This window comes from Ictalurus furcatus, chromosome 8 (genome assembly GCF_023375685.1).
Source record: "Ictalurus furcatus strain D&B chromosome 8, Billie_1.0, whole genome shotgun sequence".
Lineage (NCBI taxonomy): Eukaryota > Metazoa > Chordata > Actinopteri > Siluriformes > Ictaluridae > Ictalurus > Ictalurus furcatus.
Window position 1 is genome coordinate 16,728,474 of NC_071262.1, and position 26,921 is coordinate 16,755,394.

The 26,921-nt window shown below is 39.0% G+C and overlaps 2 protein-coding genes across 5 annotated transcripts; both read right to left on the reverse strand.

The window, feature by feature from the left end:
• Positions 1-2,100: 2,100 nt before the first annotated feature.
• hic1l (hypermethylated in cancer 1 like) lies at positions 2,101-9,708 on the reverse strand. Of its 4 annotated transcripts, XM_053631104.1 has the most exons (3): positions 7,592-9,708; positions 6,215-6,321; positions 2,101-5,998 (listed from the first exon to the last, which is right to left on the reverse strand). In XM_053631104.1, exons 2-3 carry the CDS (start codon positions 6,250-6,252, stop codon positions 4,582-4,584), a joined length of 1,455 nt encoding a protein of 484 aa, XP_053487079.1. In that variant the 5' UTR covers positions 6,253-6,321; positions 7,592-9,708; the 3' UTR covers positions 2,101-4,581. The 4 variants fall into 4 exon arrangements, with proteins under 4 accessions (XP_053487079.1, XP_053487080.1, XP_053487081.1 ...); XM_053631105.1 differs by lacking the exon at positions 6,215-6,321; XM_053631106.1 differs by lacking the exons at positions 6,215-6,321; positions 7,592-9,708 and adding an exon at positions 7,406-7,582.
• Positions 9,709-9,732: 24 nt separating this feature from the next.
• Positions 9,733-26,590, reverse strand: LOC128611528 (FYVE, RhoGEF and PH domain-containing protein 6). Its single transcript, XM_053631102.1, has 21 exons — positions 26,038-26,590; positions 22,176-23,592; positions 21,575-21,692; positions 21,412-21,470; positions 21,294-21,324; positions 17,661-17,812; positions 17,288-17,444; positions 16,942-17,029; positions 15,927-15,977; positions 15,711-15,769; positions 15,522-15,593; positions 15,190-15,258; positions 13,239-13,322; positions 13,071-13,150; positions 12,755-12,860; positions 11,543-11,689; positions 11,284-11,392; positions 11,067-11,158; positions 10,746-10,874; positions 10,039-10,181; positions 9,733-9,935 (listed from the first exon to the last, which is right to left on the reverse strand). Exons 1-21 carry the CDS (start codon positions 26,051-26,053, stop codon positions 9,899-9,901), a joined length of 3,216 nt encoding a protein of 1,071 aa, XP_053487077.1. The 5' UTR covers positions 26,054-26,590; the 3' UTR covers positions 9,733-9,898.
• Between the last annotated feature and the right edge of the window lie 331 nt (positions 26,591-26,921).

Sequence of the window (26,921 nt, forward strand, 5' to 3'; positions counted from 1 at the left end):
CCCTGGTTTCCTCCCGCAACCCAAAGACATGCATTGTAGGGTGATTGGCATTTTCAAATTGTCCATAAAGTGTGTATGTGTGTGATTGTGCCCTGCAATGGGCTGCCACCCTGTACAGGATGTCCCCCAGCTAGGGGCATTACATGCACCCTTCTAGGCAAAAGATACAAACTAATGTTACAGAAGTTGTACACTTAAGAGTACTACACCAGCAACAAGAAAGATACAGTTTAGTACCCTTTCGGTCTACCTGCCACTTAAACACTCTTGGGCACTGTAATATGAATATACTGTAACATAACCATGATTGAACTACCAGTCCATGACATTTGGATAGCGTTTAATGCTATAAAACAAAATTCCTGCCTTATGTGTAATGAACAACCAATTTTTATTTTAAGCTGCTCATCTGAAATGGGCCTGTGCCTAAAAATCCCCCCCCCCAAAAAAAAAACAACAACAACAAAAAAACTAAAACAAAACAAAAACAAACAAACAAAAATGTTGCAATGTCAACGTTTTACAGTATTATACATGTTATGAAGATATTGATAAAAAAGTACTTCTCAGTGTTTCTTATTAATATATGGGCTTTATCCTTGTTAATTAGACTTTTATATTTAACAGATTCAATATGGTTTGCTTTACAAACCATATTTGCCTCTGTGCCACTATTGTGACAACTGTCTGAATTATTTGCAACAAAACCTTCTCTGACCCTTTATCCCTTACAACTGAATGACAGACGTAGCAATAAGAATTACATTGTAAACAACTGGAATGGCAAACTGCATTAGAAACCACACATTGCCAGTTTAGAGGTCATTGTGCTCAATCAGTTTATACGTCTACATGATACATAATACTCACATTTATGACTTCAAGAGATTTCCACCTTGGAAGTAGGACAAGGCCACTGGCATCACCCGCCTACCCTGAGTGGGATTTCCCCAACTGTAAATGCTGACAGTACTGACTTCCTTTTTATAAAAAAAAAAAAAAAAATTTGGAAGGAATAGTGAATGATGTTCACTGTGTAAGAAAACCCGAGAGTCCACATGTTATGGATGGAACAAGTGCTACAAGGAAGCTGCAAACTGACTTTTGGCTACTGAGATCCTGCCTAGTCTGATCAACACAAAACCTCATTATTCCATATCTGATGCTCCCAGCGGTGTGTGGACACTAGATGAGATCCACATGACGAGCAGAGCTGCTGAGGCTGCAGAGACTATCGATGAAGACACAATGCTCTACAGTAAACTGAACTATGGACTGATCCCTGATCAATAGTTGGTGGTTAATCTTTATCATATGAACGGCACTGTGTGTGTGTGTGTGTGTGTGTGTGTGTGTAATGCACACTCAGCCACAAGCTGACAGGTCATTTTAGATGTGTGTGTCTCAGGGTGATTTAAATTACAATTCATGATCTATATTTGTTCAGTGGTGTGTTTAAGGTAGCTTCTAGCAAACTTGCTGATTGCATCTTTAAATACATTGACTGGGACACCCAACCCTACAGTAAGCATAAAAATAGCAGACCTCCTACAAATCCAAACACAAAATCACAATACATCAGTCTGTGAGTAAGGTAAAGGAGATGCAGATCAGAAACCTCAGTATAGATAGAGAGAGAAACCTGCTCACTACTGACATCTACTGGAGGAGATTTAAAAATTGTGTCAGTTAAGACAGCAGGTACTGCAGTACAGTACTATTCAAAATGGTGCTTTAGTTTAGTACATCAGCACAGCTTTGCTCGATGCTCCAGCAGCATGCGACTTAATTTTCTGTCCCAGCATAGACGTTAATACATATGCAGATAAAACTTAATTCAATGCAGAATGTGAAAAGGTTACAGATAATGATACTGTGCCTTAACTATCAATAGAATCATAAATTATTATAATATTTTCAATGGGCAGTTATTATTAGCGTTGAAACAACAAACTGCAGTGTTTGAGTGTGCATTTAAATGTGTTGTTTGTGTTTTCCAAAAGCTAAACATTTGTTCATTCATCGTTAGTAAGGGTTTTTATCCTTGTCAGAGTCACAGAGAATCCGGAGTTTATTCCAGGAACAGTGGGCATGAGGCAGGAATACAACCAGGATAGGACACCAGTCAATTACAGGGTAACACACACACACACATACACACACTCTTACTTATTCACACCTAAGGACAAGTTACATAGCCAATCCATGCACTAGACTAGGGCGGTCCAATCTTATACAGAAAGGGCCGGTGTGGGTTCAGGTTTTCATTCAAACCAAGCAGGAGCCACACCCGATTCCACTGGTTTAATCAGTTGATCTTCGCTTTCAATAGACTCAGGTGGGGCTACTGCTTGGTTGGAATGAAAACTTGCACCACACCGGCCCTTTCCGGATAAGATTGGACACCCCTGCACTGGACTGTTTTTGGGAAGTGGAAGGAAATTGGAGAACAAAGAGGAATCCTACATGGACACTAGGAGAACATGCACAGAAACTCCACACAGAGAGCTCAGGATCAAAGCAGGGATCATGGATCTGTGAGACAGCAATTCTACCTGCTGCACCTAGTGCCTCCCTAAAAGCTAAACAAGAATATAGTAATATAAAAGCAGTGGATTTTATATTCTTGTGTGTTCCATGCATATGCTAGAGACTTGAACGTTGGACTCCGAATCCAACTCTAAATACATTACAATAAGTTTTTTCAATTTCAGAAACCAGAGATAAAATACAGAAAACTTTTTTTTTTTTTTTTTTTTTTTTAAATCACCATTTAATTAAGTATCATGTCAAGTACATGGTCATTCATATGTATCCATCCATTTTGTGAAAATGTGCTTTGGTATTCAACAGGTCACAATTCGTACTCCGTGAACAACGGTATTCAAATGTTCTTTCCAAATGTATATGAAATTCACGTCATTCAATCACTTATTATTAAAATATACCATTAGTGGAAAGTAATCCACAGAATTGAGCTGCCATGCCTTACGAAGGCGTATCATGTTGGCTGGAAATGCTTCAATGTGGCAGTAGTGTCAAAGCAGCTGCAAAAATATCGGTATCTGGTACTTGGTGGTATAAAATACAGATGTGCCTGAAAGTAATCCCTGAGGTTTCCTGAGAAAAAAGTCCAAAGTGTTGTCACAGTTTTGGTTTCAGGTCCATCATAAAACACAAACGTTCCTGCATATTTTTTGTAGACAGCGCCACGAACAGCAACATACGCGTATACTTGTACTGGGGTTGGAGCAGAGGATGGGGGAAAAGGGAGAAAAAAACAAAATCATGTATGCTATTGACCTAGTTTAACAGTAGTGGCTTTTTTTCTTTTCCAAAGTGTGTGCAAATATGAGTTACAGTGTGAGGTTTTTCTTACATGAGATTTGGTATAACACTTCGAACATGGCAACCAATAAGTATGTAAACAACAAAGAGGCATGTGTTTCGAAACACAGCGAGTGGGTAAACACTCTGAAAACATGAGGTAGATGAAAAGTAACATAAGCACAGCTTGTTGGAATGGAACAACATAATAGTAGAGGAACACATTCAAAATATAAAGACATTATCACAAATGATTTTACACATAAGCAAAACCCCCAGTGTTGTAACTGATCGAAGGATTCAGAATTAAACAGTCCATGCTATAACTATCAAAACCCTGCAATCAATGAGCAACCAAACAATTTCTTCAAGATACTCAAAAGATATTTACAACAGTTTATCCATAGTCCTTTTGGTCTCAGGTCATGAATAGTTTTATAAATGTAAAAAGGTTTAAGCTATTACGGGGGGGAAATCTAAAGGAAAGGACTTACATGAGCATCTTAAATTTAACGAAGCCCGCAGGGAGGAAAGGGTGGGTGACTAACAATGACTGACACCTGTGATCATACACATAAATTAGACTTGCACTTAAATACGTATATTGTAAGAATATAGATTTGGTTACAGTAATACAGTATTTTATTTATCTTTCAACATTCATTATTTCTTTGGAACTGTACATCACACAGGCCTAAACGCTCCATGAACAATCAGAGAAGAACTCTTTTCCTGCTAATCCTTATCACAGACCCTATACTGGTTTTCAATCTGTCCTCTTACTGTAAAACAGGCAGTGTGTTTTCCTCTACCGATCATTACAGTTTATTTTTGGATTTATCTCAGATGCCATAATATCCGTCAGGTATTGGCGCAAACTATAAACGGGTTGTTCGGTTTCTTTTTTGAGGAATAAACTCAATATGGTGGAGATGAATATAATCTCAAAGGGCATCTGAGAATTTGGGAGGTAAAAGCTGAGGTAGCGATGTTTGCACATGTATTCAAGTAAACGTGAGGTTTTGTTTTATCCGGATAAAGCGCATAAATCGATACGTTCTGCATTGTAACTGTACGAATCAGCTATAACATTCATTCTTTCAAAATAGTAGGTACCTCAAGAAACATTCCATAGTTCCTGTTCAGTGAAGATATTTTACTGTAATGGCATGAGGTAACATGGTTTTATTAGACCAGGCTTATTTGAGAAGCTTTACTGATATTTTGTGTATAACCTACTGCAACTCTCCAAGTCTAATTTGGGGAAGTATGCATGCGCATGTGGCTGATGAGGTTTCTTTGTTGTGTAAACTTGCCCCCGCAGACATGACACTCGTAGGGCTTCTCTCCCGAGTGGACACGCATGTGCTCGGTGAGGCGGTACTGCCGTGTGAAGCGCATGCCGCACTCATCGCAGGCAAATGGCTTCAGGCCCAGATGACTGCGCATGTGGCGGGTCATGGTGCCACGCTGCGTGAACATTTTGCCGCAGATGTTGCAAGGGAACGGTCGCAGAGTGTCCAGCTCTTTGTACGGCTTCGACGGGCTTTTATCGATGACCTCTAGGGCTTCTTGGGTGCCAGCAGTGGGAGGATCTTCGTCCCCTTCCTCTTTGTCCTGGCCGAGATTCACGTCCGCATCCGTGTGTGATTCGACATGGGAATTGAGGCTTTCTGAAGACGGGAATCCTTTTCCACATGGGATACAGACATAACTGTTGTCCCCCTGAGATGGTTCGAGGTAGGACTCCTGTCTGTAGACAAAGTTAGGACTGGCACCGTTGGATCCGCCGTCTTGTGGCTGCTCTTGGGAATTTTCTCTGACATGGTTTTGGCTTCCACCTTTGATCGCAGGCATATAACCATTGACGTTGCCTTTCCTTCTGGAGCGCTCTCTAGAAGGTGTCTTTCTCCATTCCTGCGTTCCATCAAAAGCATCCAGGCCCCTGGTCTTCTCCAGGGAGCCTTTTCTCTCCATACCTGACCGTAGAGTATTAGCAGCGGTCTTGGAAACAGAGGACTGCGAGTACTCCTGCATGCTGCTGATGTCATTATTTACAGCACGGTTTGACTTCTTGGTCAAATCCAGCCCAAAGCTTTGCTTGCCGCCTGAGCTGCGTTTGTTCTCGCCGTTGTGTCTTTTCTTTGGAGGGACCATGTTTGCATATACTTCGATGTCAGACGAAGTGTCTTCTGCCTCCCGCTTGATCAGGTGTTTCGAGGCAGGTGAAAAAGGCAGATTCTGGGTGCGTAAAGAACCCTTGCAGGACATGTTACCAGACTCGAGTTTGCTGGTACACAGACTCGCCAGGTCATGGAGCTGGAGGTAGTTAGCGACAGTGAGAAAGGCGCTCAGATTCTGCATATGCTCTGTCCCCTGACTCTCCTCACATAGCTTGCCAGTGTAAATGAAGTCCAGAATTTTCTGGAACACGGCTGGCTCCACCAACTCGGCATCGAGGTGGATGAGGTTATCATGCAGGACGAGGGACTTGAAGTAGCTGCTGGCGGCGGCGAGGACGCTTTTATGAGCTCGAAAGAGTGTGTTATCCACCATAACGACGACGTCGCACAAGAAGCCCTTGGAGCGTTGCTGGTTGAGCTGCAGCAGCAGTTGGCTGGCATAATTTGAGAGCTCCATCTCCTGCCCTTGATGTTTTTCATTGAGGTGACTACACAGCAGGACAAAAAGTACAAGGTTATTATTATTCATTTTTTTTAAACAAAACATTCACAGTGAAGTGGCTACATCTGGAATGTGCTGTCGCAGGAAAATAATCTATAAAAAAAAAAAAAAAAAAAAAAAAAAAAAAAAGGACGACGACAGGCTTTATTGTCACATTTAAAAAGTACATCACAGTTAAATTATTTTCTTCACATATCTTAACTTGTTAGGAAGCTGGGGGCAGAGTGCAGGGTCAGACATGATACACTGCTCCTGGAGTAGAGAACGTCACACAAGGGCCCAACAGCCACAGCTTGTCGGTGCTGAAATCTAAACCAACAACCTTCTGATGAGTAGCCCTGAGCCTTAAACACTGAAAATGATCTATGTTTGCATTCTTGAGTTCAAAACAGCTGTGGTGATGCCCTGTAACAGACCTGAATAATATATGAGCATATTACACTTATCTAAAAAAAGAAAAATAAGGACAATACGTTTACACTTGCTTTTTTTAAGTGCCTTGAGTATTATGATTATCCACATAAAAATGTAAATTGGTTGTAAATGTATTTTAAATACATATATCCCTCCTGAGATATGTCGTCAAAACGCATTTACATAAAAACAAGCAAAAACGAGGTATGCCTCAGGTAAGTTAGTGGTCAAAACTGATTTTCACATTAACATGTGAGGTAGCAACTGGAGTTCAGTCCGGCTGACCGAAAGACTCAGGCAACAACACACGGGGTCAAAATCTTATCAGGACCCGATACAGATAAAAGAAACAACCTGGGTCTAAACGGGCAGCAGCTCAATGATCAAGGCTCCGAGTTAGTGATCAAAAGATTGAGAGTCTGAATCCTAGGACTGGGACAGATCAAGCCCCTGAATCCTCAATGGCTTGGATTGTATCCTTAAAAGGATAAAAGTGCTAATGAATGAATGTCAATGGAGGAACACAGGGGGGTTGGTTAGAAAGTCTTAAAAAAGCATTTTAAGATCTAGTGATTTGTTTAGATTGGCTAGCAGTTTTCATTTTGAGTCCAAAACCTCAAGGGATTTAATATGTAAAAGATATGATATTTATGATAAGGTATTAAATACAAGCAATTAAAGGGTTATTTGACAAGTTACGATATTAAACCTTTAAGAAACTCGAAACCAGCCTTTTATAGTGGAAATGCGTCTGTGTCGAGGCTTAGTGAATGCGGAACTACGGGTTGTAAACACTAATCGCCTACAGGCACAGAGCCGCAACAGCAACACACTCTTCTACCACCGAGTTACGACATTCTTCACGATATGAGCACTGCGGCGCTAATCGCAGCACTGCGCTTTTATACGCCAAATGATAAAAGCGAGAGGAAAAACCCGACCTAGCTGATGGAATGAAGGAACCGCCTTCCCAGCTTACCAGGCTGGAGAATATAGGTGGCTGCTGCAGGAGAGGTTACTCGCCTACACCGAGCTGAATGTGTGAAAGCCGCCCGTCCTCCCGGCCAATTAATTTCACTCCCCTTCATTCATAAACACACTTCAAACTCGTACTCAGAGCGAGCTTTTAGAAAGACGCATAAATACAAACACAATTTTTAAATACCTTTCGAACAAGGGCAGGGGTCCTCGTTTCTCGCGTCGTCATCAAAACGCCATCTTAGCAGCGTGTGACGTAGCGCCTCCTAACCCTTGACCCGATTGGATGGCGAGCCTGCGTGTGGCACGCGCGCGGCTGGTGGGGCATTGTCGAGGGCGTGGCTAATGCCGGAGAAGGGGGTGGGGTATGAAGACCCGCCCGAAACCAGGGCAAAGACCTCTTTCCCCAGGGAAACCCACTTCCGCCAGGTAGAAAAGGAAGAAAAAAATCATAACATATTTTTGTTTATTTTTTAGCAGCAGGATGTCAAAAATTCTAACTTCCTATCTCTGTATTTTACATATGATGATAGGGATTCAGTGCAGCGCTCAAAGCTGTTTAGCAGGATAATTTAATTAGCTAGCTTCGTAAGTAGGTAACTAGTTTTAAAGAAATGGACACGTAATAATTCACATTTTTAAGATAGTATGTGGGAATTTTGAGATAATAAGTCACTATTTTGAGATTAAAATCAAAATTTCAACACAGGTCAAGATATTCGTATAAGTCAGAATTTTAGGATAAGTAAGAATTTTGCTGCTGGCAATAAACAAACAAACAAATATAATATTTAACTTTTTTTCTTTTCCACCTGGTGGAAATTGATTTCATTAAAAAAAAAAAAGAATCACAGACATTCTTATCATTGGAACACATTTATATTATGGATATTATCTAACAATTAAAATATTTGGCACATACACTATATGGCTAAAAGTTTGTGGACACCTGATCATCACACACACATGTGCCATTCCAGATTTAATCCCCACCTTTTGCTGTTATAATTGGAAATGGCAATGTTACAGCTTGCAAAGACATTCAAGACAATTGTGTTCTTGAAACTTTGTGACAACAGTTTGGGGAAGAACTACATATGGGTGTGACGGCCACACAGCCCCCTACGCAGCAAGCTGTGATGCTTTTTGTGTTCTGACACCTTTCTATCATAGCCAGCATTAACTTTTTCAGCAATTTGTGCCACAGTGGTTCTTCTGTGGGATCGGACCAGACGGTCTGACCTTCGCTCATCATGCTCATCACTGAGCCTTGCGTGTCCATGACCCTGTCACCAGTTCGCCGGTTGTCCTTCCTTGGGTTTTAAAGTTATGGTTGATCGGTATATATACACACAGAACGTTGCACACACACAGTCCATCCCTTAAGCCTTACACATTTGAACAGCATGTTAATTTGTGAAGAATGTTCATGTACATTAGGTTGTCCTTCGTTTGTAGGTACCACTGTTTCATTTCAATACATAGGCTCATGTTTACACAGTGATTAAGTAGCATTATAATAGGCCTTCACCAGAGTCAGCCCCGCCATCACAGTTGCCTGGACTGGGTGGAGTCCCAGTGGCACTGTCATGCAGAATAGGCTTATGTGATCCAAATATGTCAAAAAATATGCAGAGAACATCTGGCCAGTTCTATGAAAATATACATTTATTCAGCACACAGTACATGAAGTTGTGACTTTATGTGAATTTATATAGTTCTCAACCAATTCTACGGCACAGACAATACATAAAACAGAAAGAGGCTAAGACTTATAAATCCAAATAAAACAAAGGGGTTCTGAACTATAATAAAACCTTTAAATATGACAGTAGGCTTAAAACAACATCATTGTAAAGAAGTCTGCATTGAAAAATAGTCACAGTTAAACCAAACAGACCTTCTGATATTATGGCCTAAAACAGTATGGTAATGCATGACAGAATAAAAAAAAAAAAAAAAAACAGAATTCACAAGATTATTTTAAGACACATTGGATTTGTACCAATAAAAACACATCAGATGCTGTCAAATGCAGTGTGTGTGTGTGTGTGTGTGTGTGTGTGTGTGTGTGTGTGTGTGTGTGTGTGTGTGTGTGTGTGTGTGTGTGTGTGTGTGTGTGTGTGTGTATATATATATATATATATATGCGGCTGTGGCTCAGGCGGTACAGTGGGTTGTCCACTAATCGTTGGGTTGGCGGTTCGATTCCCAGCCCACATGACACCACATGCCAAAGTGTCCTTGGGCAAGACACTGAACCCCAAGTTGATCCCGATGGCAAGTTAGCGCCTTGCATGGCAGCTCTGCTACCATTGGTGTGTGAGTGTGTGTGAATGGGTGAATGAGACACAGTGTAAAGTGCTTTGGATAAAAGCGCTATATAAGTGCACCATTTACCATTTATATATACATATATATATTTAGTGTGATGTCTGTGATTTGCCACTGGAACAGTTTGATGGATCCGTGTAAGTGTTAGCAGTGGTGGAGGCTAAAGAACCATGGCTTCACAGAAAGCTTTGACCCACCTGTGAAATAAATAAAAATGTAAGTCACAAACTGTGTAGTAATTAAAGGTCTGATATAAATAAATTAGTGATTTTCATGGAACAATTCAGGATGTAGATGGACCTGTTGTAGATATGGGGGTCCTCAGTCCTAAAGATGTAGAAGATCTTGTCTTTGTGGTAAAGCTGAAACTGCTGAGCTGATACCGGATCGTCTTCCGTGAGAGAGAAGCCGAGGAGAGGCAGGCTTTCTAAAGCTGCTACGTCCTGCATGAGCAGAAGACAAGTATAATGAATATGGATAAAAATAATATTTAAAAAAAAAACAAAGCTATTTTAGCCCCAGTAGCTATTTCTCATACAACAGCTGAAGCCACATCTTTTCAACTGCTGCTTATATAGCAGTTGAAGGAATCACTAACTGCCCTATACTGTACATGAGTTCACAGACATGCTTGATTAGCTAGTGTTGCAATAATGCCCTGGATCCATTGAAACCCTGGCCAGAATAAAGCAGTTACTGAAGATGAATGAATAAAGATAGCTGTGGTATTGATTCCAACTTTTTTATGGATTTTAGCAGTTGGCATGTTTTTTTCCCCCATATCTGTTTATCACCAATTGCAAACTGGATCCTCAGTAATATTTCAGTCTTTAAAGCCATCCACAGCATCTTCATGAAATACAACTACGTCTAAATCCTTCCGACCATGGCTGTCTGCACATTCGTATGGTGGAAATCTGCACTGTAGAAACACTGGAATCCAACAAATTATATTCTTGACAGTCACAAACACACATCTGGAATCCTCTTGGGTGCTTTTCTCCTACCTCACTGGCAGCATAAGTGTACAGCACTTTATCCTTGATGACAAACCAGAGCCTCTTCCATTGTCTCTTATTGGACTTCATTCTGTCCAGATAACCGCTCATGGATGAGCCATCTGTGTTTGCTGAGACCTGCAAAATGATTGCATATGTGTGAGTGAAGAAATGTAAACAAAAAAGTAAACAAATAAGTGCTTCCAACGAATAACATCATGAGTTAAAGACTTACAATATTAAAATTGTTACAATATTTAAAAAGAGGAAACTAAAATAAGTCATACAAATTAAAAAAGGTGCTGGGATGCACTTCCCCAGCTTTTATACCTCTTTCAGGGCTGCTGGGATCTTCTTCTGCTTTCTAAAGTGAAACGATTTGGAATTTGGGGAAATAAAAGCACTACCTAGTGCCTGGTTACCTTTTAAGTGGACAAGTGACAAAAACAGACCGTCAGTGAAAGGAAATAATGAATTCAGTTGTTAAGCAGAGATTTTCTGAATACTTATTATTTTTGCACTATAAATAGACGGCCAGGTGTCAGACCTGAGCTGTTATGCTGTAGAATCTCAAAGCACTGATCACACACACGTGCAGGTCGATTCTTCAGATACTCCAGAGGATGCTTATTGACCGAGCAGGCCTGACATACCACCTAGTAAACACACACACACACACACACACACACACACACACACACACACACACACACACACACACACACCAGAAATCCACCTTTACTTTGTTCAAAATCAGCAGAAATCCTGTAAATCCAGTAAATCCAGTTTGTTAAGCATCGACACACCCTTCCACAGGCTCTGCAGTGATGCCTCCTCCAGGTCAGAGTGAACTCGCAGGTGCAGATCATACACATGGTGGCCCGCAGGTCCGGGATCCAGATAGGGGCCTTGGTTCCGAGCTGGGCTGCACTGTCCAAGCTGTCTCTGTCTCCCTGCAAGAAATACATCAAGGATCCTGCGTTTTAAATAATTAACAAGGAAAACCCTAATTCTATGTGTTAAGATATTATTAGTGCGTGTTAATAATGATTCAGAGTGAACAGACAATGTGTACTAAATTGAAAAAAATACAGATACGAATAGGAGGCACATTATTGTCTTTAGTTAGTTTGTCTGTGTTAACAGGGCATCTGGTTTAGACTAGGGCAACAAACGCACATGCGAGAGTTTCATACGAGCAAGCTCTTGCTTTTGATGATGATTTTGGGAACATATTATTCCCATATTATACCCATAATATTGTGGGTACAAACAAAAATAATAACTGCATGGGCGGGATTAAAAAGTCCCATCTTGCACACATCTCTATTTAAGAAAAAGAAAAGAAAAACAAAACAAACTCCCGGTTTAGGTAATGCCCACATTACTCTTACTTACACGGCACCACCTGGCACCATGTGGCGGCCCCCAGTTTGAGAACCACTGATTTAAATGGGTCTCATGTCACACACTCACTTATGCTGTAGGTAATTTTATAATGCAAAAGAATTGACAGCTTTGCATCATTGTTATGGTTTTGCCCATCAATCAGTTGACACTAAAATACCAGCATGCGTTATGCAAACATGTCATACACCCAATGGGTATCTTCACCATGATCTGCTAGCTACTGATCAAAGGGATAATAAATACATCAACTATCTTTAGTAATGTAGTGCTTTCCTTTATTCCAGTGGATGTGGAACCACCAAAATTCAGCCCCAAAACAGTTATTGTCCTTCCAAATTCTTTTCCCCATCAAGAGATGTCATCAGGGAATCTCCACTGATCCCTCCCTGGAGTGGAGAGCTATTTAAACAACCCATTTTGAGTTATCCATGTTGGCCAATCAACATAAAACACTACCAGCATCACATTACCTGCTATTGTAATCTATTGAAATCTAATACCAGAGACAGCAAACTTGCGACAGACGTATTGATGGTTACGTCTTTTGACTTTGGCCAGAGTGTACCTTTAAAAGACATGGGATTAAAATACCATGAGTCAGTGAGTACCTCTTCAGGACCTTTGCTTGAGGGGAGAAATGTGGTCATTTTCTTGGTGTAATCTTCAATAGCATTGGAAATTGCCTCAAGCCACTCGTCTCGACTTGCAGGAGAACTGAAAAGGTGGGAAGAACAGGGATAGAGATAGACAAACAAGGGCGCTCACTTCTACAGGAATGCAAATGTAGAACACACACCAATTTGCCTTTGTTCTCCACTGCACATCAGCAATGTGCTCTTAAACTGACCTTATAAACACCACAGAGTACTATTCACAAAAATTCACTGTGGTCCTAGCTGTTTGAATGTTAACCTAAATACTCACCTGGCAGACAGAATAAAAGAACGTTCGACACTTTCGAGGTTCAGCTCATTCTGATATCCTTCTTGACTTGGCTTACTGACCTAAAAAGTCAAACATACAACAAATTCAAATACAAGCTCTAGAAGAAAGCACCAGATGGAGGTGCTATAGAAAAAGACTATGGCTCACCTTCATTCCAGACAAAGAGAGCTCATTGTTCAGCTTGTATTGGCCTGACTGGAGGGGTGTACTGTTCATCAGTGCGTCATTGAACTGGCCAAAAAGAAGAAAAATATTAGCATTAACAACTGTTATTTTAAAGCTACTTCATACTGAGCATCAGCAATCCAAAGTATAAAGACATTTAAAGTTCTGGCAGGAGCCGTAAATTAAAAATGGGTACTAATGTAGAAATGTATAATTACATGAATTACACATAGAAAGTCAGATGTATAATTATTGCCACCCTTGATAAAGATGAGTAAAAAGGTTATGGAATAACGCGATTGATAGCTTAATCTCACACTGAAAATATTATAAATATTGCATCTAACCTTTAATTAAGCTAAAATATTTTTTAAATGTCATGTCACAATTATTAGCATTCCTAGAAATGAAATGTAATGATCTCATTTTTACTTTACATTTTTTAGTTCATCTCAGAGTTAAGGAACGCTTAAGAACTTCCTGTTTCACTGAGGAATAAATATGAGGTGATACAGAGACCTAATTCCCTTAGTAATTCATCAACATGGGGAAAATTAGAGAAAAGTAGGTTGACCTTGCTAAAACAGGAAATGACTATAGAAAATAACTACACACCCAAAAATACCCTATTATGGCAATAATTAAGAAGTTTAAAACACTGGCTGTAATGAATCTAATTGGAAGAAGATGAAAGTGTAATCTGCCTGCATGCACAGTGAGGAATGCACAATGATTAAAGACGCAGAATTTTCTCCAGGATTCACAGTTAGAACATGGCACCATTTTGGAGTCACCAATTCTCCAAATTTACAATTAAACAGTGCCTCTATGCAAACAAAATATTTGGAAGGAGTGCCAGAAGAAAGCATTTGCTTTCATCTAACAACAATTGTAAACTCTTGGAGTTTGCCAGACATGACTGGACTCAGGCTGTAAGGTGAAATGAGACACAAATAGAGTTTTCTGGCAACAAATATTCAATGTGGATTTGGTGTAAAACATAAAGATGGTTATACAGAAGAGAACTTAATCCCCACTGTTAAGAATGCTGGAGGATCTGTGATATTGTGGGTCTATTAAGGTGTACTGGTTGGCGCTACACTGTGTCTTACTGTGCCGATTGTCCTGGTTTAGTAGTTACTGTACTGTCTTGTGCTATTTGCACATGTTTTGCAAGTACACTTTATGTAGAATTGTGTAGGTCTTATTTCGTTCTGGGCTACATGGTTTAAGACGTTGGTCTACTGCTCAGAAGGCCGTGAGTTCAAACCCCAGCACTGCCAAGCTACCACTGTTGGGCCCTTGAGCAAGGCCCTTAACCCTCAACTGCTCAGATGTATAAATGAGATAAATGAACGTCGCTCTGGATAAGAGAGTCTGCCAAAATGCAATAAACGTAATGTAATGTAGTCTCTTGTAGTCCTGTGTCATTTTATGTAGCACCATGGTCCTGGATGAATGTCATTTTAATTTACTATGTACTGTACTAGCTGTAAATGGTTGAAATGACAATAAAGCCACTTGATTTTACTGTTTTTCTTTAAAAGGCTGTGGAAACCTTGTTAGCATAGTACATGGTATCATGGACTTCATTGGTTGCCTGTGCAAAGACGTTACAAATGTGTCATGGTTGGGTGTTCCAGCAGGACAATGATCCAAAACATGTAAAAATCCATGCAAAAATGGTTTAGTGACCAAAGAATCAGGCTTTTGACATGACTATCGGAAGAGGAGCGTCAACAAGACTTAGAAGTCCACAAGATAATCTACAAGACTCATTTTTACCAAGGGCCAATAATTCTGTTGCTGACTGTATTACATGCAAAACAATCTACTTAATACAAAAACTACTATAGATTTAACCCTACAACTTCTAGATGAATAAGTAAAATACTCAATTATTTAAAATTAAAATGACTAAGAAGCCACTTACTAAGAAGAACATTCGAGGTTGCATAACTTTCCTAGATAATTTCAGCAAGATACCCTCTTTCAATAAGACCTGAAAAGAATAAAAACAACCATCATTTTTTGTAGAAAATGAATTTGTTAAAGCTTTAATAATTAAATACTGTAACTGCAAAAGCCCTTTAACCTTATAGTCATCTCAAACTTCAGCCAAATCAAGGCTTTGTAGCATGCATTTTCAAACCTTAATTTTGTTTTTTATACAAAGGCACACAAACACATACAGATTCTGGCACTCATTTACATGATAATGGCTGCAAGCAGTACTTCCCTACAGAGCTACAGGATGGTATTTACCCTGCCCGGCTTCACAATTTCATGGTATCCAATCAGGCTGCACTGGACTTGCATCAGTTTCTGGAAGTTATCCTGTCAGAAAGAAGAACTTCCTATTTATACTCTCATCTTACAACTGATTATGAAAGAATGAGAGGCATAATACTTCAAATAAATTATTTTAGTAATTTGTAGTAATCACAGTCTTACCCCTCGCTTCATGGTTTCATTGGCATGGTTTGCCACTTCCTTTACTATACTGAGTGTAGCTGAAAGAAGGTAGAAAATTTGTTATCTAGAGCTAACAAGCTTAGTGACCTGATTTATTTTAGTTTTGGTCATATGACCCATGAGAATGTTAATCCTAGCATTTTTGTGCCAGACTAATTGATTTCATCATGGTGCAATATAGAAAACATTTCTCACCTTGTGCATCTTTGTAATCTGGAGAGTCTTCATCAAGATTCTCAAAATAGTCTAAGGAAAAAATTAAAATAACACTATAATATGGTCATTAAAAAAAATAAGGGTGGTATTTCTCATATCATTAGCTCACAAGAAGCATGTTTCCATCTTCAACAGATTTATACAAATTCATGTATTTATGCATGGTAGTGTCAAACTCAAGGCCCTGTGGGCCAAACACAGCTCTGATTCATTTAATTCAAACCATGCAAACCTGCAAAAAATAATATTGAAACAGCTCATAGTACTTAATACTCAACATTTTCATAGTATCAACAATATTTTCACAATATTCACAAAAATGAATCAGAAATATGTCAGGTGTTGGCCTTAGTGTGGCTCAGTGATTGACTCCAAATCCTGAAATGTGTAAAACAGTGTATTGAGACATACAAATATGTTGAAAATAAGTTGAGGACAAGAGAAATTTGGAGACTAAGGAATTAAATATTGTTAGCAGAGGGCCACATGTGTAAATTCTTCTTAAAACTTTCTCACCATAATGTATTTTCAATACTTGGAAAACAGACCTAGATCTAATAATGCATACCGTTGAATAGTATCCGTTAGGCCTTCTTCCTAGTAATGTCCAATTCTGCTTTCAGAATTGGACTACTGGTGACTACGGGATTACTGGTGTACTGGTGTATCAGAAGAATAGAAAATATGCTCAAAATGTATACTTTAGATCATGGCCCTTCAAAAACTTACAAACATGCTGATGTGTCTGAATTTGAGCTTGACACCTCTGCTCTAAAGGATTTAAACCTAAGAATCAGGGACACAAACCTCAGTATATATGCAGGTTGGTGCTATGAGGGAAACACGTCCATCATTTTTTATATTAGATTTTCAAAAGAATCCGTGTTGTTTGTCTGGATGTATTGATTACTGACAGGATTCATAGTGTAGAAATCAGAAGTCACAATACTTACTTAACTGAATTTGAAGTGAATTAATAAATGGCATCTCTAACCTGTGAGAAGGAGCTGATACTGGGGGAGTCTCTGAATGGGCTTCAACATGTAGTGTTTCAGGGCGAGATTAGCACAGCATGGACTGCTCTGTATTAGAAAGAGACAGACAGACAGCAGTAAAGACGGAGTAGTCACACACACGGAATGCAGACATTCTATGGCGTTTCATTCTTTAATAAATAGCATGTGCACTACATATCATAGCGAAGAGAAATATTCACCCACCCACACATGCATGGTAGAACACTCAACAACACTCACACTTAAAACGAAAGACACAAATGGTAATTTAGCAACTGAGGTTTGTGTGTTAGGAGGGAGAACAGGTTGTGTTGGTGTCATTACCTCAAATTCCTGAACGACCTTTGCAAAAGCCGGGCTCTTCTTGCACTGCTCCTCCAGTAGAGCCACATTCTTGTCAAACTCGTAGATGTAGCTAGAGTACATTTTCAGGTATGGCCCTTTCTTTAAAAAGATATCTGCTATGCCGGAATGCTCATTCCTGATTCATCAAGGAAGCAAGTCAATGAAATGTTTTAGCACGTAGAATGTGGCTGTTGTTTTGTGTTAAGACTATAATGATGACTAACTGCACTGTAATCATTTAATCATTACAGTAAAGTGTGATATCACAATAAGACCCAATTTATCTAATTCCAGTAGAATGAAGATTGTAATTGTTTGGAATCTGAGAAAAAAGATGGGTCAGTTTTCATACCAGTGTGCCATACGTTCCTCCAGCTCCCTCAGTAAATCCTGGTTGAGCTCATAGAGCTGTGGTAGTGAAAACAGGATCTGATTGAGGTTCTTCTCATCAATCACAGGCTTCCCAGCCTGCAAGGAGGCCTTCATCACAGCATCCCGAAAATTCTGGACAACAGACACACATTAAACCAAAACAACACATGGGAAAACAACACAGGAAGGTGAATGCTTTTACACAGTATATACATAGATAGATAGATAGCTTTATTGGTCCTCAAAGAGGAAATTTGTTTCCACCATGGGTGCGTAGAAAAGCAAAAACATAACATCATACATATAAACCATCATAAACAATCACAGGCATAGAGGGGAGAAGGGGACAAAAAGAAAAACATCAGGATCATCATACAACAAATGCATCTGGCATCACACTGGCCGAGTACCTATGTGTTTAACGCTCGTATAGCCATAGGAACAAAACTCCTACCATAGCTGGCCTTTCTGCACATGTGTAGTCTATAACTGCGGCCAGAAGGAAGGGGGTTGAAATATTGATAAAGTGGGTGGTTTGGATCATTTACAATTTTATGTGCCTTCCGGACCGTATATGAACTGACACAATCCGATAAATTGGGGGTGGGAATACCAATAATTTTTCCTCACTAAATTAGTTATTTTCAAGAGTTTGTTCTTATTGGTTACTGTTAGCATATGGAAAAAACAAATGGCACCATACATAAGAACCAGTTCAATAATACTTCGATACAGAAGAAGAAGCAAACTAGGCTGAATAGACAGATATTTAAGTTTATGAATAACTGTGAGTCTCTGTTGACAGCACTTGTAAATACCTAGAGTGTGCTGATTGAAGTTGAGATGTTTATCCAATGTAATGCCCAGATATCTGAAATGCTCCACCCTTTCAACCATCTCTCTGTTAATGGTAATACTGGAAGGATGGGTCAGTGTTTTGGAAGAGCTAAAAACCAGTTCCTTAGTCTTTTCGATATTAAGGTGGAGAAAGTTATCATCACATCATGTACTAAAATGTGCTATGGAGCGTTGATAGTCCAAAAAAGAATCACTGTCCTTATTAAGCAATGCAAGAATGGCAGTATCATCTGCATATTTAAAGTAATGAGTGGTGGTGACTGGACTCTGACAGTCATTTGTATAGATAATATAAAGAAGTGGACTAAGTACACACCCCTGAGGGGTACAAGTGTTGAGAACAATAATGGGCAATAATGCATTGTCCACCTTTACCACTTGTGGTCTATTAAAAAGGAAATTATAAATCCAGTGTACTAGTGGTGATGGGACTTGCAGACACTGTAGTTTCCTGATTACCTGATGACGCTGAATTGAGTTAAAGGCGGAGCTAAAGTCAATGAAAAAAAGTCTGGCATAGTTTCCAGGAATATCCAGGTGCTGAAGTAGACAGTGCAAGAGACAAGCCACTGCATCCTCTGTACCTCTCTTCTGTTTATATGCAATTTGATGGCAATCCAAAAAGGGTGAAACATATGGAAGCATAATGTTTTGAACCATTTTCTAAAAGCATTTCATTATGATTGAAGTTAATGATACCGGCCTGTAATGATTTAACTCTGTTGGATGAGGTTTTTTGGGAACAGGAATAACAACTGATGTTTTCCATGTGACTGGTATTGTTGAAGTACAAAGTGATGGAAGAAAAAGAGAATGAAGAATGGGGGTTAATTCCAGAGCGCAGTTTTTCAAAACCCGACCTGGAATTCCATCTGGCCCGGGAGCCTTATTCAGTTTGCACTTAATAAGCTGGAAATAGACATCCTGCTTAGTTAGAAGGGACTCATAATCCAGCTCTTGAGAAGGCAAAGAATCCAAAAGGCTATCACACTCTGCTGAAAAATCAGAGGTATCAAAACGGGCATAGAAATTCTGAAGATTAGCAGCAAAGATGGTGGGATCTGGTACAGAGACAGTCTGTTTAACGGCTTGTACAGTAAGAGACCTGACTCGCTGAAAAGCCTGTTTGGTGTTATTTTGCATATTTGCAAAGTCCTGCTCCAATTTGTTCTTATACTTCTATATGTATGGTTGCCTAAGAAAACCCATTAATTGTTGCTGTGGATGAATTCTGGCAAACAAAACAACTAAAAAAATGGGATTTTCTGCCGATATCATACATTGGCATACCAAATTTATGCAGTCAGTCATCCTGAACCCAATAACCTGGAACTATTATTATTTACGTTTTAATCTTGTCTATGTTATCATCCTAAAAAGATAAGAGACGCGGTGGAAAATGCAGTCAATCAGTCCTGAAGATGTTTAAAACCTTGCTGTGTGTCTTTCCCCCCCACACTGAATGTCAGGCATGTTGGTGGAGAGTTCATGCCAAAGTGAAATGATATTAACCTCATCAGTTTAGTATGTAATCAGATAATAGCTGTCAAAATGTGCTGGAGAGGAATCTTTAAATGTGATTTTCACTTTTAAGGTGTAACTTTAAAGGACTGTAACCTTACTTGTGACTGACATACACACAAAAGAAAAACATATGCTTTACAGAACTGAAAAAAGTAGTAGACAATTTCAAAATGATAAAATTTGTGAAAGGTCGTTCACACATATTCTTCCGAAATATTATAACTAATATAAAAGTATCTTCAATGCTGACCACAGGACTATTTCTGAATTCACCAACATGGATAATGGAAAACATGTTGTAGTGGAAAGTACCAAATACATCCTATCTATAGCTAGTTTCATTTCATGATTACGATTTTAAAAGGCTATGTCTACAATCCAAGAATTTTACCACATGGAGTTATAAAACAGAATAAAAATACACCAATAAAATCTATCATAAAGTGGAACTTTATCCACATTTGGATGGGCTTTCACATTGAGCTTATATTATTTAATGTTATTTTTTAACAGTGATTGCTAAACACAGCATGTGTTTGTATCATTGCTTTTTGCTGCCAGCTTTACTGAGTGTGGTATTCAGGCAAATGGATATTTACATAATTAGATAAACACTTAATCTAATAAATCTAATTAATACATGAAAAAAAAACCTTAGTTCTTGAAACTTAGAAAAGCTTCATTTGGATCGTCTGTAAACTCACCAAGGGCTATATACTGGGAATTATCAATCAGGGATTTATAGCTTTTAATAAGCATTTTTTAGTTATGTTTCTGTGGATTGGAAAGGATTTTGAACCTGTAAAAGAATACCCTTAAAGTCAAGTATTTCCATTTCTTCCTCTACTGTATGTATTAAAGTAGGTGTGGATGGCATTTCTGTAGTTTCAAGACAGGCTTGGTGCCAGAGATACATAATTGTAGCTTTACTGGTGAAAGAGATTTCACACATAGCTTTTGTAGTATTTTCCTGACTGTAATAATCTGCTGGCAAAATATTTGCTCATAAGAGAGGTTTTCCCCCAGAGTGAAGTGTTTTGTGCTTTGACCAAGTTGACAGAGAGGATTACAGACCCTGTGATCATTAAGTATTCAGATTTACCATAAAGTGGAATAGTGTTAGACTTACATAACCATGACTAGATTAAGAATAATCACAACACGTTATATAGAAAAATACACATGAATGTCACAAGGAATATATTCATGACTGGGTATGACAGACACTCACAATATGGAGAAGCTTCAACACACCCACAAACCTGACAAGAAAAATAATGAAACAAATTAGTAAAGTATAAACGTATTCGTGTGAATGAGGTGCAGGACCATTAAGCAGGCAGACTCACACTTTCTCCGAACTCACGATCTCTTTAGCGATGTGAGACAACTTAGTCCTCTTGGAGTCCTAAAAACAGAATGTCAGAATGAACTTTTCAAGATAAAAACAACTGTTAGCAAATTTACAAATAAGAGCGTATAACAATATAATTATATATAAAGAGCGTATACCTGATTCTTCCATTTGATTGGACTGGTTGTTATTTCATCTTCGTCTTCTTCTTCTGAGCTGCTTTCAAATTCCCTTTCAAATGCATCATCTGAGCAGATGATCTCATCATATACTTGGCTTATGGAAATACAAGCAATAAGAGACTGGGTTTGTGGTGAGGATCACAAATAAAACGAAAACACAATCAAACCAGTGTATGTTATTTTTACGTTCAAGCTTAGCTGAAAGAAGAATTAATGACAGGATTAGAGAAGAGATGATTCTATACACTCTTGGAAACAAAAGTTTCAAAAGGGTTCTTTGTATGGTGACAGTTGTGGTTGGAACCATTTCTTCTTCTTCAAAATCCTCAAGGGTGGTTGTTGAATACAAACTTGGGAAATAAAGGTTAAATACAAAATTTAAATAGTTATTTGGCTAGTCTATCTTCTGGAATATTTTAAACCTAGATAAAATCTACCACCTTAAAATGGTTTCTTCAATTTGCCTTCCTGGGGGGCAAAAAAAGATTGACTTTTCACAAAATATTTAAAGTAAAACCCTTTTGAATAACTGGTAATTCTGTGGAATTTCCATTTATTTGTTATTTATATTTCTCACCTCTCATTATAGTCCTGTCTCACTCTGGTGTTGAATTCTCCAAGAAATTGCGTTTTTCCACTCATTCTTTCTTCTTTATTGTAGAAGTTTCTCTGCCAAATTGGGGGTTTTGGTTGTGTCTGTATTCCTGGGCTTTTTGGAATACAAACGTTTATATTATCTGGCATGTCTTCATATAAATGCTCATATACACCATCTCCATCCACGCTATGCTCGATGCTAAATTGATCATACTGGGTATTGACATGGTGTGTTCTGTACTGTGGTATTTGAATTTGGCTTCTGTTTTGGTTCCTGGTAGCCTGCCAGTCCTCGTCCACAGATTGCTCATCTCTACCTGTGGTTGTCTCTGGACCTTGTCCTCCCTTGGAGAACAACTTTTTCACTGAGAATTCAAACTCCTTTAACTTCTTGAAGGATGACTTCCTCTGGCCATCTGACTGATGCAGGTCTGCGTGGGTCAGAGACTTCACTTTAGGCTTCAATGTAGTACCAGATTTTTTCTTTGGTGTGCTTTCTGATGTGGTGTTATTAGGCACAGCCTGGCCTGTATTTTGTTGCGATGAAAGGGCTTTCCAGTATGGATAATGTCCCGGCAGTTCCACATTGTCATTTGGGGTTTCTAGTCTACTTCTGGATTTCTTCTCATGTGTAGTCTGTTTTCTGGGAGTAACAGTTCTTTCTTCTTTGTAAAATGCAGCTAGTGTATTCTCTTTCACCGTAAAAGCTTTATATTGTCGTTTAACATGTCCTCCTGACTTCTGTGAGGTGATGTCAGGCTTCTCTGGTTCTCCACCATGGCTGCTTTTTAGTTTATTCTGCACAGGGATTGGTGAGGCCTTTTGAAGAGGAAGCAGAACAGAGGACAAATTGCCATTCTGTTCATCAGCAGAGTGTCTACGCTGTCGGTTGTTTAACAGGACTTGGTTAGACTCTGTGAATTTGGGTTGCAATCTGGTTGGTGAAGAATCATGAGAAGCATGAGGTATGCTGGTTGCATTTCTTTCAGAACCCACTGAACCATTTGTAAGATTCAGATTGTTTTTCACAGTCCCATGGCTCTGGCCATGGATTACTTGCATTGGCTTCAGTCGGTCACCTGAAAACTCACGTATATTGTGAGAAGTGCTGGCTGATGCTTGACCTGAATTGATCTCAGATTTGCACTTAATTTGGGAATGCAGCAAACCCTGGGTGCTGTCCAATTGTTTTTGAAAATTTGACTGATACTCACTGGTGAAAATAGCAACAGGTTTCCATTCTGGTGTAGGTAGTCTAGAAAGACATGGCTTTGATTTCTCAGTGTTTATTTGTGGTTGGGAACAGTCCACGTTAAGTGCTTGGGGAACTGTTTTTTGTAGTGGAACAAACTTTGGTTTAGGGGCTAAAGGTGGCTTTTCCACACCCGTTACAGGCCCTAAGAACACAGATGAATAGATAATAAGTCTGCAGCTGACTACTAGAAGCTCAAGAAGAACAGTGCAGAAAACAAACACCATTACCCACAACATTCTACCTTTAGTATGTGTCTTCTACCTAGGAAGGTGCATGTACTGTACCTTTAACTAGCCTTTATAGTAAATCTTTAAAGATACATCATCATTAACTGCTTAAAACTGTTCATTTTTTCCATGCAGTTTTTTCTGTCTAAATTATACAAAGACAGAAATCAGGATGTACCTCAGAAGAACAAATACAGCTTGTATAAGTCTACTATATATGTTAAAGTCTTTGGGTAAGTTGTAATCAAGCACCTTAATCTATTATTCAGTCTGTCTCTCTGGGGCTAAACCTTAATGATACTATGTTGACCCCAACATCAGATGGTTTACCTTTAAAAAAAAAAAGAAAGAAAGAAAGGAATAAACTAACAAACAAAAAAACATTAGAAATCTAGAAATATTAACAATTCATATTAACCCTGAGGAAACAAAGAGGGCATGTACACTCACTGTCCATTTTTTAAGAAACACCTGTACGGTCATTCATTTATCTAATCAGCCAATTATGTGGCAGCAGCACAATGCAAAAAATCATGTAGATACAGATCAAGAGTTTCAGTTAAGGTTCACATCAAGCATCAAAGAAGGGAAAAAGTGTGATCTCTGTGACTTTAACCATGGCATGGTTGTTGGTGCAAGATGGGCTGTTTTATGTATTTCAGAAACTGCTGATCTCCTGGAAATTTCACACACATCAGTCTCTAGAGTTTACACAGAATGGTGCGAAAAACAAAAACCATCATGTGTGCAGAGGGTCTGCAGGCTGAAACACCTTTTTGATGAGCGAGATCAAAGGAGAATGTGCAGACTGGTCTGAGCTGACAGGAAGACTATAGTAACTCAAATAATCACTCTTTACAACCGTAGTGAGCAGAAAAGCATCTCAGAACTCACAACACATCAAACCTTGAAGCGGATGAGCTACAACGGCAGAAGACCACATTGGGTTCCACTCCTATCAGGTAAAAACCAGAATTTGAGGCTAACAAGGGCACAGACTCGCCCAAACTGGACAGTTGAAGACTGGAAAAAGACAAAGAGATTTTTCCCCTGATCTACAACAGTCCAGTTTGGGTGAGTCTGTGCCCATGACAGCCTCAGATTCCCGTTCTTGGCTGACAGGAGTGGAGCTCAATGTGGTCTGCTGCTGTATCCCATCCACCTCAAGGTTTGATGTTTTGTGCATGCTGAGATGTTTTTCTGCTCACCGCAGTTGTAAAGAATGATTGTATGAGTTACTATATCCTTCCTGGCAGCTTGACCCAATCTGGCCATTTTCCTCTGTATAAACTCTACAGGCTGATGTGTGTGAAAATCCCAGGAGATCAGCAGTTTCTGAAATACTCAAACCAGCCCATCTTGCACCAACCACCATGCCACGGTTAAAGTCACAGAGATCACACTTTTTCTTCATTCTGATGTTTGATGTGAACATTAACTGAAGCGCTTGACCTGTATCTGCATGATTTTTTGCATTGCACTGTTGCCACATGATAACTGATAACATAAATGCATGAATGTGCAGGTGTACAATTGTTCCTAAACAAACTGGACAGTGAGTGTATATGCATAGACACATGCACTATGTAGCTGGTGTTTTGTAGAGATGTAAACCCCGGGCAGTGATTCGATATTATTAACGATACGATACAGTTTGATTTAAGTAGCCTCCGATCGATATGTGACCAAGTTTATTCAGAATTTGGGGTGCTGTTAATTTGTGAATGACGAAGATTAGATGAGAAGGAATGATTTCAAAGTATCAGAGTTACAGAAAAAAAAAATCACCTTGAGAGATTATTAATTTATTTAAGTTTTAAAATGTGACTTCTTGTTGACACACACACACACACACACACACACACACACACACACACCTTGTATGTCATTTTAATCGATTTATGATTGTTTTATGACCTTTAGTATACAGACATATCCTACTGTAGTCTATATTCAGAAAGTATCAAGCTACACATGATTGTGATTAATGCTGACAGATTACATGGTAATTAATGAACGCATCTACTTTCATTTAATTAGAAAATGTTTCCAAATAAAACTTGTAATTCTTATTCAGTGGTGTTTTTTATTTCAGTGTTCTTTGTTTCACTTCCGGTCCTGATGTAATGAGGTAGTGTTGTTTTTTTCTGTTTGTTTTGTTTTGTTCCTTCAATCAAATCATCAAAGACTGTTTATGGAAAGCAGGTTATCCCACAGGGACGCTTACGTCAAAACACGGAAATAAATCAGAGATTTCCACTATTATTAATCAAACATGTATTTACAGTAAGCAGTCTAAATGATCATGGTTGTAATCTGCCAGGTGAGATTATGGAAGTGCTGCTGTGGTCATCACTCACCTGTCCGCCTCTCCATGGCTCCGCTACCTTCTCTTCCTACTTCTCATTACTACAGTCGTGTTTGTTTTTCCTCCTACACCTGACACGACAAACCCCTGTTTGATCGAAAGGAACTACGTTGTTGAGCTCAATATTTCACTTCAATCCAGCCAAATAAATCATTCCAAACCCGCAGTCTTCAGAGATCAGTGGTGAATTCCCCAATCACAACAATCCGGTTGAAAATTGCGCACTTTTTACGCAGCCGCAGATCTGTTCTGATCAGAAATCCGATGGTTTCCCCGACCTTCACTGACGATTCTGCAAATATTCAAATAGTAATCCAGTCAGTCGATTTCCCACTGACTCACTCCAATGTACAAGTTCATCAATAACAGACTAAGTTTCGATGACAAGATTTTACACTTAATCACACTTCTCTTGTGGGCAGGTGCACTGAAGAGAGACTCATCACTGCCTCCTGCTGGACTGACTTGGAAACACGCGTGATTTTCATTTCATAAACACCAATACATTTGGGACTACTCCTGTTGACTACTCTTGTTTTGTTTCTTTTGACAGTTTCCTCTGCTTATCTCTCACTGAAGTAATGAAATGCAATGAAAATAATGATGATCTATTTTATATATAATACCCGATCTATAATCCGTTTTAGATAGATAGATAGATTTATTTATTTTTGCTTTTGTACTTTTTAAAATCACTTTTCATAACTGTTAGGATTATAAAAAATAACTTTTATGACTTCTATAAAACTATATAACGGACAGTTATGGAACATGAATGATATAAAATATTTCTGAACACTATAACTACTTTGAACAAGAGAACTAGGCTGTAATAACATGTACTATTTAACATGTTGCATTACACTCGTCTTGCGT

What these genes read in the sequence shown, in the direction of transcription:
- LOC128611528 (XM_053631102.1), bottom strand. An exon ending in ATCGTGAGTTCGGAGAAAGT is followed by an intron (nt 21,325 to 21,411) that starts GTGAGTCTGCCT and finishes TTTTCTTGTCAG; the next exon opens with GTTTGTGGGTGTGTTGAAGC. An exon ending in TCCCAGCAGCCCTGAAAGAG is followed by an intron (nt 10,875 to 11,066) that starts GTATAAAAGCTG and finishes ATCATTTTGCAG; the next exon opens with GTCTCAGCAAACACAGATGG.
- hic1l (XM_053631103.1), bottom strand. Translation starts at nt 6,057, where the DNA reads ATGTTTTGTTTAAAAAAAATGAATAATAATAACCTTGTACTTTTTGTC.